This window comes from Corvus moneduloides, chromosome 6 (assembly GCF_009650955.1).
Source record: "Corvus moneduloides isolate bCorMon1 chromosome 6, bCorMon1.pri, whole genome shotgun sequence".
Taxonomy (NCBI): domain Eukaryota; kingdom Metazoa; phylum Chordata; class Aves; order Passeriformes; family Corvidae; genus Corvus; species Corvus moneduloides.
Window position 1 is genome coordinate 57,403,886 of NC_045481.1, and position 17,783 is coordinate 57,421,668.

At 41.7% G+C, this 17,783-nt stretch overlaps 1 protein-coding gene across 1 annotated transcript; it reads right to left on the reverse strand.

Moving 5' to 3' along the window:
- Positions 1-2,956: 2,956 nt before the first annotated feature.
- Positions 2,957-5,705, reverse strand: LOC116445813 (follitropin subunit beta-like). Its single transcript, XM_032112824.1, has 2 exons — positions 5,547-5,705; positions 2,957-3,636 (listed from the first exon to the last, which is right to left on the reverse strand). Exons 1-2 carry the CDS (start codon positions 5,703-5,705, stop codon positions 3,400-3,402), a joined length of 396 nt encoding a protein of 131 aa, XP_031968715.1. The 3' UTR covers positions 2,957-3,399.
- Between the last annotated feature and the right edge of the window lie 12,078 nt (positions 5,706-17,783).

The following is a 17,783-nucleotide window of genomic DNA, read 5'->3' on the forward strand; positions in this document are numbered from 1 at the left end:
TCTTTATATTCTTTCAAGTTTGGTGCCTGCTTTGCATTTCTCCTAATTCTTATCTCACAGAAGATAAACAGTAATGAGTATTTTAGACCAAACCACTACACCCTCCTTCCAAAGATGATACATCCTCTTTTTATTCCTTAGTTGCTTCAAAAGCTCCTTGCCCATCCAGGCTGGACATTTGCCTTGTTGACTCATCTTTCAGCACACAGGGACAGTCTGTTCCTGTGCCCTCAAGATCTCTCTTGAACCACACCCATCCTTCCTGGACTCCTTTGCTTTTAAGGGCTGCTTCCCAAGGAACTCTCTGAATAAGTCTCCTGAATAGGCCAAAGTCTGCCCTACAGAAGTCCAGTGTGAAAGTTTTATTGATGCCCCTCCTTATTTCACCAAATATTGAAAACTCTATAATTTCATGATCACTGTGCCCCAGACGGCCTCCAGCCACCACATCTCCCACCAGCCCTTCTCTGTTTGCAAACTGCAAGTCTAGCGTAGTCTGTCCCCTGGTAGGCTGGCTCACCAACTGTGACAAGAAGTTGTCCTCCACACACTCTAAGAACTTCCTGGACTGCCTCTTCTCTACTGTGTTGAGTTCCCAGCAGGTATCTGGTAGGTTAAACTCACCAACAAGAACAAGGGCTGGTGATCCTGAGACATCCTCCAGCTGCTTATAGAATAAGTTATCCACCTCTTCCTCCTGGTTGGGTGGTCTATAACAGACTCCCACCAGGATGTCAGCCTTATTGGCCTTCCCTCTGGTTCTTACCCATAGGCACTCGACTTTGTTGTCATTAGTTTCAATTTCCATGGCATCAAAAGCCTCTCTAATATAAAGGGCTACCCCTCCACCTCTTCTCCCTCTCCTGTCTCTTGTGAAGAGCTTGTAGCCATCCGTTGCAGCACTCCAGTTACGCGAGTCATCCCACCACGTTTCCATGATGGCGACTACACCATAGCTTTCCTGCTATACCATGGCTTCCAGCTCCTCTTGTTTGTTACCCATGCTGCGTGCATTAGTGTACATGCACTTCAGCTGGGCTGCTGATTTCACCCCTGACTCTGGCTTACCACCCTTGGGCTCGCTTCTGGAGAGCCCAGTTGCATACCCTTCCCCCTTCAAACCTAGTTTAAAGCCCTCTCAACGAGTTCCACCAGTTCATGGGCTAGAATCCTTTTGCCCTTAACACACAGATGGAGTCCATCTGGCTCCAGGAGGCCAGGTGCTGTGAAATTGCCCCATGATCAAAGAACTCAAAATTCTACCAATGACACCAACCTTTGAGCCACTTGTTGGTAATGTGGGCTCTCCTGTTCCTTTCATCATTTGTCTCTGCCACCGAAGGACTGAGCAAAACACTATCTGTGCTTCTGCCCTATTAACCACTCAACCCAGTGCCCTCAAGTCCCTTTTAATTGCCCTGGTGCTCTTCTTTTCAATCTCATCACTGCTAGCCTGGAGTATCAACAATGGGTAATAATCAGAGGGCTGAATCAGCCCAGGGAGTCTCCTGGTAATATCCCATACACGGGCCCCAGGGAGGCAACAGACCTCCCTGTGGGATGGGTCTGGTCAACACCCAAAGCCCTCTATTCCCCTCAGAAGGGAGTCGCCTACCACACCTACCCTCTTTTCTTTTTAATGCTAGAGGTAGTGATCTGTCTGACAGACGAAGTACAATTGGGAGGCCCACTGGACAGATTATTTTCTTCTGTGTCATCTGGCTGACCCTCCCCATCCAGGGCCTCATACCTATTCTGAAGTGGCAGCTGGGTAGGTGATGGGGTTTGGAGGAATTTTTATTACCTGCCCCAGCAGGAACCCATTTCCACTCCCCTTCATCCACCAGGTGTTCTCCTATTGCCTGACGGTAGGAGGCATGGGAGTCCTCTGACACCTGGGGGGCGTCTCTCAAGGATGGAAGGGTGAAACTCCACCAGTCTATTTCCCTTTCACTTTCTCTAATGCTCCTTAGTCTTTCTACTTCCTTCTTAAGCTCGGCCACTAGAGAAAGGAGATCATTCACCTGTTCACACCTCAGGCAAGTGTCTTTTACAACGTCCACTGGTCCTACTGACAAGCTCAAACACTCCTCACAGGAAGGGGTCTGGACAGACGTGTCCTTCTTGGAGGGTTCTGTATGGCTAAGTACACTTTTACTAGCTGTAGCTTTTGATCATGTAAAGACCATTACTGAAAAAACCCAACCAACCAGCCAAATCTCAACACAAAAACAAACTAAAAACCCCACTAGCAGGAGTATACCTGCAACCCTGTCTGCTTGCCCTTCCTGTGCAAACTGCTGTGCAAACTGCCGTGCCACGCCCTCAGAGACGTGCCATGCTCCTGTTCGCCGCATACCCTAGAGCCCTTTTTTAATCACACCGCCGCTGCCGAAGGAAACCCCACCCTACACCTGCGCGAAAGCTTCCGTGCAGTCTGCAGTACCTTCGTTTGTTAATGAATTTCACGTCACACCAAGGTTAGAAAGTGAGCTGCAAATTTTCCCTGGACATCTCCTGTAATAAAAACTTTGTTTGTATGAGAAAACAGTTCAGTTAATTGTATGAAGAAGTCAAAAAATTAGACATCTTCCGCTGAACTAATACAAACTCTGTGACTGTTTGATAATGGTCTTTTGTGTCATTTAGTGTCAACACAGTCTGTCTTCTCAGAGGAGGTTCTCAGTTGCTGTAAATCTCTAATTTCAGAGATGCCAGACAAAAGCTGATTACAATTTGTTATATCCCTACTGAGTGGATCTTTTCTAAGTACTTTTCTAAGTACTAATTTATGCAAATTAAATAAAATTAAATAGGCTTCATTTGCAGAGAACAATACAGAAAATATCTAATCTCTCAGTGGCAATGATCTGTTTCATGGTTTGAAGAAGACATACACATTTTTATTTTAAAAATCAGTCAGGATCTCAGCTGAGAAAGGTTACAATCCAGCTAATAGAACCACAACCAGCAGCAAGGCCTTTTTAAAATAAATGTGTTCCTAGGAGAGATGAAAAGAAGGAGATAATAAAGACTTGAAACTTGGGAACTTTTGGAAAGCACCGAAACGCATAGCATAATCTATGTGAACCAGGCAGTGGAAATACAGGAATATAAATAACAAAGTTGTGATAAAGAGGAGGAGGGGGAAAGGGCAGAAGAAATTGGCAGAAGAAGCATTTTACAGACCTATGAAAATGACTTTAAGGCAACTGATAGGTGAAGTAAGAAAGGCCTGAAGAGCAGTTTAGTCCATAGCTCTTCATTTTGGCCTTAAAAATCTTTGTTTCAGACTTGGCAGTTTCTAAATAGCATAGCCTGTTATCTTCCATTTAAGCCTGAACAGTACCTTTACTTAGCAGGGAACATGTAAAGCCAAACTGCTCTCTCCAGTACCCTTCACTGGTTACTTCCATTCTGACTGAAGGAACAGTAGGATGGCCCCAGTCCCCTCACAGTGCAGTCAGTGGTGTCAGTGTCACAGGTGTCACAGTGACATTCTGTAGCTACTGGGTATGAATAAAAAGATTCAGGATGATCACCACAGCCAAGGATCTTCACTGTTTCATACACGACCTCCTTGAAGGTACAGGTTTGCTGAACAAATGACACTGGTGGGTATTTATATACTGGGTCCTGAAATTACAAGAAGGAAATAACTGTTTTGAAATTTGTTATGGGGTAGATTTCAAAATTTTTATAAAATGGGAAAATCCCATTGAGATCAAAAGCATTTGGGTCTGACTCTTCTAATTTCACTTAAATTTGCCCTTTCAGGAGGACTGCTATGGCAAATTTGTGTCATATCATCCATCACCAGACAATCTTTCAGGTCAATTGCTAGATTCTTCAAATTATTTGAAGGAGTAGAGGAGTTGTATTGGGTTGACCTTGAGTTGATGGACAGTCTTTAAGACCAATTACGCTTCTCACAATTTACATATTTAAACCGCACAGAGAGGCGGGACTTCCCCTTTTGTCGGAGCTCGCCTGCTGGAAGGTGGGGGGGCTCCGAGCCTCCCGGCCCCGCCGGGCCGGGCCGGGGCCACTGCCCCTTTCCCCCTTTCCCAACGCTGCAGCTTGGACCCTGGGTCGCTGCGGGGGGCCTGTCCCGGAGCCTCAGGCAGCTAAAACCAGCCATGGACTGCTCACAGCTAAAACCATCCAGCGTGGCTTCTGGGGACAGGCGGGTCCCTCTCCTCTCCATGCGGAGCCGGCGGAGTCAACGGGAGCCGGCAGAGTCTCCTGTCTGCAGCCAGCACACTTCGTGCTGAACTGAAGAGGACACCACACAGCCAGCAGCACAGAGGGAGCGAGGCTTTCCCCACCGTAAAGCCTGAACAAGAACACTCTTCAACGTGGTGGCTTCAGAGTCAGAGAGAAAGAGAAGTGAGTCACGTGGGACAGAGCTGAGCATGGCGACGGGAGAAAAGAGGGAGGTGCCGCGATTCTGGCGCGCAGCTTAAAAGAAACCTTCTTGCAGGCCATGGTAAGAAACTGTAATACCACAAACTGTTTGTCTCTTTAATCCATTTGAAGAACATGGCGGGATGGAGTATCTTCGTGTGCCTGTGAAGATTGTGAAGAATGCCTATGCCAGGCTATATAGAAGTAGTGAGAGGCTGTTAGAGACTTGTGGCGAAGAAAAGCCTTTGTGTGCAGGCCAAAATAACTTATCCTTAAAAAGATGAATAACCCCATGTGATGGCCCATGTTTTGTAGTGTGAAGGAACTGTGAGATTTTTCATGGGAGAGATGTTCTACACACAGTAGATTGTTTGTTTCCGGGCGGATCTGCTGTTAGTGGCAGTTTGGGAACCACGTGCAACTGAAGGAAAACCCTTTTTTCCTTAAGCATAGAGAGAGACTTTTCAAGAACTGGAACACTGACTAACATCCCATATTCTGTTATCCCTTGTGTGAGCTGAGTAAAAGGAGAGAAGTGCTGGGGGGGGTGGGGGGATTTGCTTTAATTTTGTTTTGTTATTTTCTCTTTACTTTTAATTCTATTAGTAATAAAACTCTTTTCATTGTACTGCAACTGTTTAAGGTTTGTGCCTGCTTTGCTTTTCTCCTAATTCTTATCTCACAGAAGGAAAATAAGTAAGTAAGGAATATTTTGAACCTAAACCACTCCATTTAATTGGTGTTTCCGCCCGGTTTCGAACTCAACCCGCTACAGGAGTCTACATAGTAATGGCTGCTTTATTGTATCTGCTTGCAACCACAAACTGAGCACGAAGCAGAGATCCAGACTGTAATATTTCTAACTCTAGTTATACAATATAAACGTAATATATGCAGCCAGTTAATTCACTGAATTTTAATTTAAAAACTAAATTTACTGAATTTTACTACGATATTTCACCCTCCTGTCTGTGCTTCAGATTGGCTGTGCATCTACTCTTGTGTCAGACAGCACAGCAGCTATTCAGCCTGTTCTTTCACAAGGCTCATCAGTCTATGTGTTTGCTATGGACTGCAGGAATGGGTTACTCATACATCACTTGAAATATTTAATTCTGGTGCCTGAGATTAAGTCTCACCCTTGTGAAGCAGTATCCTGAGCACCACGTGGCATTCACCGTAATGCAGAATTCACATTCTTCTCTTTCCACTGCTATGGTAATATTGGTGAGCTGACAGCTGTTGCAGCAAATTGCTTTCCAGCAAAGTAACAGCACGTAACAATTAACGGTCTTCATCCTGTCCATAAAGCAAAAAATATATCTCTACTGGAGAAGCATGCGTAGTTATTTTCAATGGGAAATAGTTAGAGAAACAGGGAGAAATTGAGTCTCCGCAATATCCTCAAGTGGTTCTACAACAGCAAGCCTTCAGAATCATCAGAGAGATCAGAGACAAGATCTTCCTTATGTTTGCTGTTAAAGGACTTTGATTTTCCCAAGCAACTGAAATGGCACGTCAGCAATCTTTGCAGAATACTAATAATAGCAGAATACCATACCACTTTCAATGAAATATTTTTATCTAATTTCTGCAGAGAGAATATATCCTGTCTGTAAGGACAAAGAAAAAGAAGCAAGAGCGAGAAAGAGCAAAGGATGATGTATTTTTCAGAAGCAATTAATTACTTGAAGTGTTTGCAAATTGAAAGAAAGATTTCTACATCAGGATCTGATGAAAACTTACCTGTATTCCACTTGCCTTCCTAGAAGTAATAGCTGTAGTGCGAAGAAAGCCTTATGCTTTCCTTTTATACTGAATTGTGTGTAATTTATACCTTCAGGATTTGCAGTGTGTGTTGGATTAACACAGCCTTTGGTGGAGGTGGGAGAAAAGCTGCTTGAAACTTCTATGTCCAGCACAGAGCCAGTTGCTGAAGGTTCTGATGATGGGCAGGTTAGTAGCCCAATTAGAGAACTTGGTAACGCCTCTGTGATGACATATTTAAGAAAGGGAAAAGCGCAGGAAGCTCTCTTTCTTTTCCTGAGGGGTGGTGAGGTGGCTGCTGGGGCCTTTCTGAGGCCGAGATGACGCGGCCAGGGCTGCCCGTGTGAGGCTGGCAGAACCCATGTGGCCAGCAATGAAAACATGGAAAACTATTCCCTGATATGGAGCCCAGATGGAATCAACCATTTCAGTGCAGCGGAGCTCTGTAAGAACTTTTCAACTGATAGAACTTGAGAACAAACAAACCTACAGGCACCAACTTTCTCCTGAGTCGGAGAAAAAGGAAAAGTGAGGACACGTGAGGAGAACCAACATGCCGGCACCGAGGTCAGTGAGAAGACGGAGAGGGAGGAGGTGCTCCAAGCACCAGAGCTGAGATTCTCCTGCAAGCCGTGGTGAGGACTATGATACAACAGACTGTTTCCCTGTCACTCATAAGTGCATGGGGGGATGCAGAGATCCATGTGCAGCCTGTGAGAAAGAGTGTCGATGCTGGAGCGAGGGGATACTGAAAAGCTGTAATCTAATAAGGAACTCAAATAGAGAGAGCAGACCTTTGCTTCCAGAAATAGAGAACCCTTATTTCCAAACTAGAACAGCTTATCCTTAAATGACTAAACCCCATGAACTAAAATGACCCACGCTAGGCAGTTGTGGGAAGACTGCTTGACCCATAGGAGGGACTCACACTGCAGCAGGTTCGGGCGGAACTGCTGCTTGTGGAAGTTAAAACCACGCTAGAAAAGTTCACAGAGAACTATCTCCTGTGGGAAGGATCCCATGGCACAGCAGAAGAAAGAAACTTTTTTTCCCTAAGTGTACTGAGGAAAGATTTCTAGAAAGTGAAAGACTGGCCAAAACCGCCATATTTTGTCTCATTGCCTGAGGAGAAAGAGGAAGGGACTGGGAAGGAAAGGTATTCTAAAGGTTTATTTTAGTTCTTATTACCCTTTTTACTTTTAATTCTGTTAATAAATTTTCTTTATACTCTCTAAGTTTTGAACCTGTTTTGTCTTAAAGTGTTTTTCCCCTAATACTGATCTTACCCCCTAAGTCTTTTGATTTAATTTCCCCTCCTCTGCTTAATTACAGCAGAGGGAAATGAGTGAACAGTTCTTTTGTGGGTGCCTGGTGCTTAGCCAGCATCAAACCCCAATACAGTGTATTAATGCAGCAGGCATTAGTTTGGGACTTGGTGAAAGCGGATTAATGTTCAGCCAGACAGTGAGATTAAGCCTTATTGAGAGGAAAAAAGAAAAGCCAAACACACTGGGGAAGAGATGGTGAAGGTTACTGTCACGGTGTCTCTCTACACATGTCACTGGATTTGATTCAGTGGCATTTAGAAATAGCTGAGCCATTTCACAGTTTGAAAAAAAGGTTGAGAAGCCTATTTTTGGAACAGTTCAGGTGTTTTAACTGCTCTGTGTCAGCCCTCAAAGTGATAGGCTTGGGGTACAAAGCTGGTCCTCTGGCAGTGGAGGACCCTTCAGAGTAGAGACACTGCTGTAGTGTTTCTTAGCTAATGACCATGTTCTTGGCTTTTTCAGGTTATCAATTTTGATTGGTTTTCTCTTGAGTTAGGTCTTACCCAGTGAGCTGCATATATATTTATTCATTAATCCAATAAAGCTAGTAATGTGAATTTTGTTAAACCATGAAGAACTGCTCTTTTCTTTGCCATTCTTTTCTAGCCCAGGATAGGCAGGCATGGTTCCTGTCTGTCTCATGGTCACATTTTTTAACTTATGTGAGGAATGTTTGTATTGTGGAAAGGGACTATTAGGATGTCATAACAAGGGTCCAGATCTGTGTTTTTATGTCAGTGATCTCAGATGAAGTATTTTCATGTTGCAGGGAAAATGCTGATGTTTTTAACTGACAACCATGCAAACTCAACTTGAATGTATTCCCGAGTTTTCCATGGTAATAGAAGAGCCTATGGATAGTGTTCCGCTGCTCACTGTCCTTCTCCTGCATTCACAAGTTAGGGATGTGTGCCTCTTCACCAGAATAATGACAGAGAAAGAACTCTGTTGAGCCTCACATACCAGTTCTGGGGGAAATGACTCACAGTAGCACTGTATTTACTATTATCTGCCCAGAACAGCCAGTCTTGCTTTGTTATGACTGTTCTATTATGGTCAGTCTGACTTTTACAGAAATCCATCTGTGGAAGAAAACTAGACAAGGACATAGAGCTAAAAGCATTTTACCATGAAAAGAAATTCTCACTGGCCTATTAGTTTCCTGCAGATGGGATACTTTTCAAAGTGGCTTTTACAAATGAGCTCTTTAAGTGTGCCATACCTTTCTGTGGTCCTGCAGACTGGCCATCTGTTCCAGTTCCTGTGCAGTCTGCAGTACCTTCGTTTGTTAATAAAATTTGCATTGCACCAAGGTTAGAAAGTGAGCTGCAAATTTTCCCTGGACATCTCCTGTAATAAAAACTTTGTATGAGAAAACAGTTCAGTTAATTGTATAAAGAAGTCAAAGTTAGACATCTTCCGCTGAACTAATACAAACTCTGTGACTGTTTGATAATGGTCTTTTGTGTCATTTAGTGTCAACACAGTCTGTCTTCTCAGAGGAGGTTCTCAGTTGCTGTAAATCTCTAATTTCAGAGATGCCAGACAAAAGCTGATTACAATTTGTTATATCCCTACTGAGTGGATCTGATCTTTTCTAAGTACTAATTTATGCAAATTAAATAAAATTAAATAGGCTTCATTTGCAGAGAACAATACAGAAAATATCTAATCTCTCAGTGGCAATGATCTGTTTCATGGTTTGAAGAAGACATACACATTCACTAGAAACACAGTTTCACAAGTGGACAGAGCAAGTTTAGCCTCTGCTGTGCTGTTTCATCCCTCCCCTAGTTCCTTGCTCCGGCCCAGTCAGCCTCCTCACTTGTGGAACCACAAATTAGGGAAATCATTCTATTGAAAGGAAAAGCTGTCTTTCACAGCATTGTTGTTAATCCATATCATTTGTTTCACAATGAGACCAACAGGTGTAGCAGTGTAAGTGATGGCATTGATTGGAGAGTGTGAATGAGGAGTGAGATTAGCAGAAAATGGTTTACACAGTGTTGATACAGGAGGCTTAGAATTTTAAGCATTAACTACTGATCATGGTATTGCTAGTATTGCTGAATTTTGTAGCTGCTTGCTAAACAATGCATATTGCTTGCTTGACATTTATTGCACTTGGCAAGCAAAAGGGAGGTGCAGACCATTGATAAGGGGAAGAAACCGTGACCAAAGATCCTGCTCTCGGACCCTGAAACCAGCCCGAACCAGCTCTGAAGTTTGGACTTGGGCCAGGAACACAAGGAGTCTGCGCAAGAAGGCGAGGTAAAAAGTTCAACCCGAGGAAGACTACTTACTTCATCTGAGGAAAACCTTTACTTTATCCCAGAGACCCTGGCCCGCAGCCACCAGGGACCACTGCATAAGTGCACTGATATGTTAATAGCTTTAGAGCTAATAATACAAAGCAGGGATAGGCAATGAATATGTACAGGCGTATTGTGTAATCTGACGCATATGTAGCTTGTAACTGGATAAATACTAAGCCAAGAGCCACTGAAGGTGCCTGTGTTTTTGGAGGAGAGATTCCCCCATGTGCCTCAGCTGATTAAAACATACCTACTTTGCAACTTTCGAGTTGTAGAGTCTTTTCCACGTATCAGTGTTCTCCTGAAGAGTTCATGAAGCCACATTGTAAACACAATACAAAGACTTTAACAGGACGATTTGTCCTGTGCTGATTTCAAGGGCCTTAAGGGAGCACTTAATGGTCAAGACCTCTGTACTCCTACTGGAGTGAGTGCAGGAATCTGGCAAATGCTGTCATGGAAGATCTTCAACATGAGCCAGGAGCTGGTTCATCAGAGTATAGGTAGTGCTGTAGTTGAGGACTCACCAACTTTTGTGCAAATCAAAGCGGGCATCAGATTCCCATGGCTGTGTTAATGCCTTAGTGGCTTCTTGGGGAAGTAAAAGGCTTCCTGTATTGCTATTTTTTTTGGTCTTCTGTGGTTCTTTCCCTTGGACTGTTTACTGTTGTAACCTAGCAAGCCATCGTCACCACCACTGTCACAAGGGAGCATTTGCTTTGCTTTTTTAATCACTTCAGATAGAAGTGCTGTGTCACATTCTGCTCTTATTTCCCTTCTAGCAGTAAATGTGCTTTTTCTTCTGCTTGTGCTCTGGTGGTTCATTTATTTGTTTATTTTGGGGGTTTTATGTATACGTATACGTATACGTATATGTAGGTGGGGTATTACTTTTTGGTTTTGTTTGGGGGTTTTCTTCTTGCAAAAGCATCTAAAACAGAACTGAAAGCTTTTATGTTCCTTACATGTTCTAAACAAATGGAATTTCTTCAAGTGGGCTGGTGCTAAGACTAAGGATTCTGTTACTACAAGTTTTAAGTCTGTCTTGCTTAAAAGAAGGTAGTTTAGATACCTAAGAAGACTTCAGCATCTGTCAAGGTGCTATTAGAAAACTTGGTTATGTGTGTGCAACACATCCACCATGAGTAGTAGATCTGACTGTGTCCTGATAGAAGATGTATTGAACCTTCTAGTGGGAAAGAACATGTCTGGTATAAAATACCTGCAACTATTCCAGCTGCAGCCAGGCTTTGGCTTCTAATGTATTCTTAAATACTTATGTATTCTTAAATACTTATGTGTTCTTAAACTTAAAGATGTCAAGGGACATGGTTTTAAGTTTCTTATGTTCATAGTTGTGGTTACATGTTTTAGATCTTGAGAAATAGATGTGTTACTGAGGATAATAGCTTCTGCATATGACAGCTGTTTTGCATGGAAAGTATGTCTCAAGGCATGTCAAAGGTGCTTAGACCTATGGCTTAATTTACTTTCTATGTGGTTCCACCACATGAAGAGTTGGAGCTGTGCATTCAGTGCCATCATGCTGAGTATGTGCCTGTGCCGAGTTTCTTTGGACACTGCCTGTCTTGACCGAGTACTCTTCCTTTCCCCTTTCTCTGCTTGTCCAAATGTTTTTCTGCACAGCTCCAAATTTAACCTGAGGTATATTGCTGCTCCCCAGTGATTGAATAAATTGACATCCTTGAAGTACATAGCTTGCAATTTGCTTCTGAGTCTGTGCTTAAGTCTGTGCTCCCTGTGTGGGGTTGGTATTTCACAGCACAGCAGCACAGGCCTGTGCTAAGTAAATTGTCTGGAGTTTTGTTTTTCCCTTTTGTTGCTGTTGTTTTTGTTGCTTGCTACTGGTGGGAGATGACTTTTACCATTGCATTACCTCTCTCTATGCCATTGGGGTTTACTGTGATTCTTATTAAAATCAGTGGGGAGACTGTCACTGGCTTTAGTGATACCTGCGTTGAGTGGTTGGTCACTGTTGGTCAATATAATTTTTACTGATGCTGTTTTAAGTTGCCAGCACTAATGAAGCAGAATTGGGAAGTAGGGTGGGCCTGCTGAGCACATAGATAGTTGAAGCTAATTAGTGTCAGCTAAAGACTTAATCATTAATGAAGAATTTGTATATGTACTCATACAAAAGCAGAATCCTCTGGAGAGTAGAGAAAATGCCAGAATGGATTGAATGTGTTTTTAGTAACACAGGATTTTAGAAATCTCTGGAGATACAAGTTTCCACTACTTGGAGCTAAGGTTATATATCCCATATTTTCAAATACCTACACAAGCTGTTAGTCTTTCTAAGCCTTGTGGAAATCCTACTTGCAGTCAACAGCAGCAGAATCTAAAGATTCTGAAAAGCGTTCAATAAGCACGGAGCAGTGCAAGCAACAATACAGATGCTTATGCTGTCATTCAGTCATCTTGTAGTTTTTGTCTCACATGACATGAATTCATTCATGGCTGATTCTTATGCCACATTTCTAAATGTATAAACTGGCTGCATTTTCTTATGCTTTTTAGTGATGGCATTCTTATAACTTTTATCTGTTTTCTCTTGCAAAACCACAGTGTGATCTTGGCTCCTTATAGAAGATCATTTGGTAACTCCATTGGTATCTGTTAGGAAACATGTTAAGAGTTTGCTCAAGAGTGAACCAAAGACAGAAATTATATGTCTGCTAAAAATGCTCTCTTCCTATTTCTTTCTTTGTCATTCTTTCATTTTTACTTATCACATAGTGTCTGAATATTTTAATTTTCCAATGAAAAATTATTACTGTATCCCACAGCCATAGGGAGGAGAGGAGAGAGATCCTGCAGGCAGGAATTGTGCAGCAAGACTGACTTTTTAAATTATTTTACAAACTCTTTTATGGACTTTTTTCTTCATAGTATAATTGGTCAAAGGATCAACCACCCCTTGGGGTGATTGGCTAAAATCCTAAAACATCCATTGTCAAAATATTTTTCTACTGTACCATAAACATAGTTCTACAAGGTCGCAGGTGTTCATAGTTTACAGAACTCTGAAAAATATCTTTGTGAGAAAGAAAAGTATCCCACGGGCTTAGAAAGAAGCAGGAAAATTTCTTGCTAACAGCATTTTTGTATCCACAAAAAATAATTTTTTTCCTAGGAGTAGCTTTGTATATGAGTAAGTAGAAGTTTTGATTGTGTGACTGCCCTGGAGTACCACTGTTTTATTTTAAGCTTTCGGAGTACTATAATGTTTTTCAACAAGAAAGCATCTTAATGGATTCCAAGTCGGTTAGTCATATTCGAAAAGAAGTGACAAAGCAAGGGAAAGACCTGATGGACAATATATGAAGTTATACAATATATGATCAGCTAGGGTCTCCTTTTTGTTATGTGAGCAGTTCTTGGGTCTGTATGGAATTGTCATTGTGCTGTTGAGAATACCAGAAAGATAATCAAAAAGAAAAACAAACAAACAAACATATCTAATTATTCACTTGAAAAGTCAAATCCCGTTTGAGTGTGAGTTTTGGTACTGCATATGCTTCCTAAAAGTAAGGGCTTGAGAGAAAGCTGAGACTTATTTTCATTGATAGAATTTGCTGAGTGGAACACCTAACAATTGCTGAGCTAGGAGGCCTTCTGGTTTTCTTTCTTGTCACTGTTTACCACAAATGTCCACAGTTGCTATCAATAACAACATATTTTTTAAAACTTTTGTGTTAATAATACTTCAAGACCCAAATATTATAGAATGACTGGAGTCCAAAGGACAAAAGCTGCCATTAGTAGTTTGTGTAAGGAATGTTTGCATTTGTTTTCAGTTATTATCAGTTGTTTCACTGATCTGCCATGTTAATATTTTGTTAAAGCTAGAAATAAAAAGGAAAAGACAATGGTTCAGACACTTTAATATTTCATCACTATTTGTGTTATGTTCTATAACTATGTTAAGAAGCTGGGCAAGCATTTGTCTAGGATGCATTTTAGGAAGGGCTTCAGGAAAAATGTGCATTTCTTCTAAAACAGTAAATTTGGCAGGACTGAGCCTTACTCATACATAAAAAAACCAGCAGCTGCTAATTGTTTTCAAACTACAGCTATGATATGCAACATACGGCTTGTCTGAATCATGCTGACAGTCCGCATTGATAACACAATAAAGTTGATGCAGAACGATTCGGCAGACTTGGAGAACGGATGAAAACCCCATCTTATTTGGGTTGCTAAATAAAGTCCTTGGCTGAAGATGTCTGACCCACATTGTTTTCGCAAGTGCAGTAATTTTAGGCCAAATTGCTTAAGAAAAATAGGTTGGAAAGAATGCATACAGCCATAGCCACCTTTGGCTGCAATTTTAACATTTTCTCTTATGAGAAACTTTATGACCAACTTTAGCTAAAATATTAAATGCTTTTAGGGATTCTGAACATTTTCTTCTAAATTCTTTTTTTCTCAGGACTCATATATACCCCTTATTCTAGGGTATGGAGCCATTTTTGAGCAGATTATGGGGTGATGGAGTTGCCCTGTGAGCTGCAGGAGTTTGATTGTGGTCAGATTTCCAATTCGCAAAGAAATGTCATGACACAGCAGCAGGAATAAGTACCACTGAGTTTTAATGAAGAAACAGATCTGAAACTAAAAAAATACCTTCAAGGTATCAGCCCAGTACATAGCCTAATATGAGAACCAAATCTGATTATTTAGGTTGTATTAGCAGAATGATGGAATAAGAAAACAAATGTTGTCTTTGGCTGAATTCCCAATGCATGTGTATTTTTAAAAACAATTATAAAAATTAAACCAGAGGCCTTATTCTTAAACTAGAATATGATAGAAGTCACAAGATCAGTTTCATTTAAGTCACAGTATTGAGAACTTTTTTCTTTCTGAGGGCAGAACATATTTTGGGGAGCGATGCACATATTTGTTCAGGCAAACATATGTTTAGAAAGCTTATTTGGAAGTGTGTTTTTTGAGGTATTTTATTAGAGGGTTCTGGATTTGAAGTTCTTTCCTGGGTGATCATTGAAGGCTGAGTAGAGAAGTGCACAGAGCAGTTTGTGCCATGTCATAATATCATTTCATGCCCTCTCCAATCTGCAGGGAAAAGCTAGAAATGTTCTTCCTGATAGGAAGCAGGAGGGTGAAACAGCATTATAGTCAAAGGGATGTGAATGATAGTGACCAGAGGCACTTATGGGCAAAAAAAAGCATCTGGGAGGGTCTACTGGAATTCCAAGCTGTGTGACTGAGAGCCTGCACTGTGCAGAGCTGTGGTGGGAGGTATGGGCTGCTCAGCTTGCCAGAGAGATACTCCTGTGTCTGCCATGATGTCAGCAGACGGAAAGCTGAAGAGGACAGCTATTTGATGGCTGGAACCCTGAGCCAGAGTCTTGGCCAGATTGACATCAGAAAATACTCATCATCGTTCTCTTTAGGATCCAGGAGTCCTTCTTATCTTGCCAAGGACCCTAGAAATTCATTTTTTCTCTCTCATTAGGAGCTTGGGACCCTGTCATCCCAGGCAGTGAAGCCTGCCTTGGGAGGCAGCTCCAAGTGGGAATAGGGGAGTGTGGGATGCCAGGCAGGGCACTGGGGTAGGCAGAGGAATTGAACAGTGCTGTGGGAGGAAAAACAGGCATCATTGCAGGGCAAGCTCAATGAGCCAGCCTGTGAAATGTGTGTTCCTAACTGTGATTAAAATTACCTTGAAATTTGATACTTGTGGGCACTGATCACCTTTTTATATATTGATTTATGTTTTGTCTGTTTCAGCACAGCATTAAACAGCTGTTTGAAATGCATCAGTCTAAACACTGGGTGCTCAGCTTTAGAGGAATAGAAAAGTCACTTAGCAGAGATCTATTCGTAATCTCTCTGGTACTGCCTGAAAAAGAAACAGTCCTACTCAATTGCTTTATTAATTTTATAGCCGAGCAAGATCAGAACTGCAGATAATTAAACAGGTTTTATGGCTTGCTGTGGTGCCATCTCGTGGTTCTTGAGTAAAGTTTGCTGAAAGTTCCTTCATGGCTAAAGCAGATTTTACAGCATTGCGGCAAGCAAAGCTAAAATTTGGAACTGAAGCAGCATTTTAACCTGTGGTTATTGGCCAGATTCCTGCTGTGCTCAGTCCTTCCTCACTCTAGTAAAGCCTTTGGGCAAAAATAGGTTTCAGATCTCTCACTGCAAGAGTGGTGATAATAGAGCAGTCTTGAAATGCAATGATAATTAATTACATCAGACCACTTTGCTTGTCCCTGTATATGAGAGGTATGGAGAGCTGTGCTCAAGAAGACAGGCCTTTCTTTTTTCCAAGCCCTGAAACATTAAGCATAATTGTTCCTGCAGGTGTCTTAAACATAGAATTGCTCTGAAAGTGCATAGGGAGAGTGCAGTCCTTTTGCTTCTGATGTGTCTTGTTTGGGATAAGAACAGAAAATTTACAGAAAATATCTATAGCAGTCTTCTCCATCTCATTTCCACCTGCTCATTACAGAGCTTGTACACTGAGGGGCATTCCTCCTAACTGTGAGCGGCCTTTCTATGTCCTCTCTCATCTTATCGTTCTCCCAGCCTTGAAAAAGAATGATGTTTGCTCTGACTTGTCCTCCTTGTATTCCAATGTAATGTTTTCAGCTACATGGGAGTCTGGTTTTTAGAAGGCTTTACTTTTGCTACACGTCCTCAAAAACTAGGAAATTTTCAGTAGCTTTAAAATGGTTATCATCTTGCAGCCTCCTGTTTTCTTGGTGTTGTCCATTGTTTGCCATTTCCTTTTGCTATACCATATCACTTTTTATTGCATCCAGCAGATTAGCAAGCACTTTCTGACAAATGCTTGTCATATTTTTTTCTTCTTGAATTCTAATTTCTGTTTGAATGACTTCTACATAATGATACTTCAGAAGGAAACTGATGATATATCCATGTCTGGTAAAATTTCTGTGTGTCTGTAATACTATGAATCACTGCAGCCTGTGGAATCCTGCTAGGTAATTTAATAAGCTGTGTTTTTGGTAGACTTGTAAAAAGCTTAAGGCAGATCTCTCAGTGGCTGTGGACAATAGGGTCTGCCTAGAGCTCTGAGTACAGGAAAGGTGAAGGAATTTGATCTCAGGCCTTGGTTATCATCAAAAGGTTTGAAAAAACAGAAGTCACAGTACGTACTTTTGGAAAGAGCTGAAAAAAATGCTGTCATGTGTCCACAACCGTTCTCCCTCCATAGACAAGCTTTTTATGGCTGTGGATGAGGTCACAGGGAATGTGCTACCGTACTCCTCTGAGTAGAACAGAGCTGCAGTGAAATCAGCTGATTAGTTACCTTCTGCAGACTGTAGGAGAAGAAGGTTTTTAATGAATTCCTGGGCTGGCAAATTGGAGTGATCATAATTCGTTAGCCAGTGCTGGCTAATGCCAAGTGAGATTGGAGAAGGGGCTGTTGCCACAGTGAGAGGACTAATCATTACCTTCAGTACTATTTAAAGGACTCTAAGCAGTATTTAAGCCACTGTACTTGCGTGGCTTTAAATGCAGATATTTTGAGGCTGTAGAGCTGTTCTTCACATTCTCATATATATTTTTGCCTTCATACAAGTGATAATGCATTTAAGGGTTACCCCATAGAGCATCAGCTGTGCTAGAGACAATCCAGTGTTTGAGACCTATAAGCTCTGTAAAAAATGTCAGCATTCTGTATTCTTAATTTCTGTTCCTGACTACCAGTGTCATCACCTTCTCCTGGATACTGGAGATTATTATAAGACTTGAATGACCTATTTAGCTGTTCTGAATTTTGAATGATTATTTTTTTCCCCTCCTTTATCAGCTGAATTTCTTCCCTCCCACCCCCTTTTAGCATAAAACAGAAATTGTGAAAGATTATTATGTAGTTTTAGAAGACATTGATCCCTATATAATCTGTGAACCCTTTATAAGAAAATTGAAGCCAAATTTATCATGG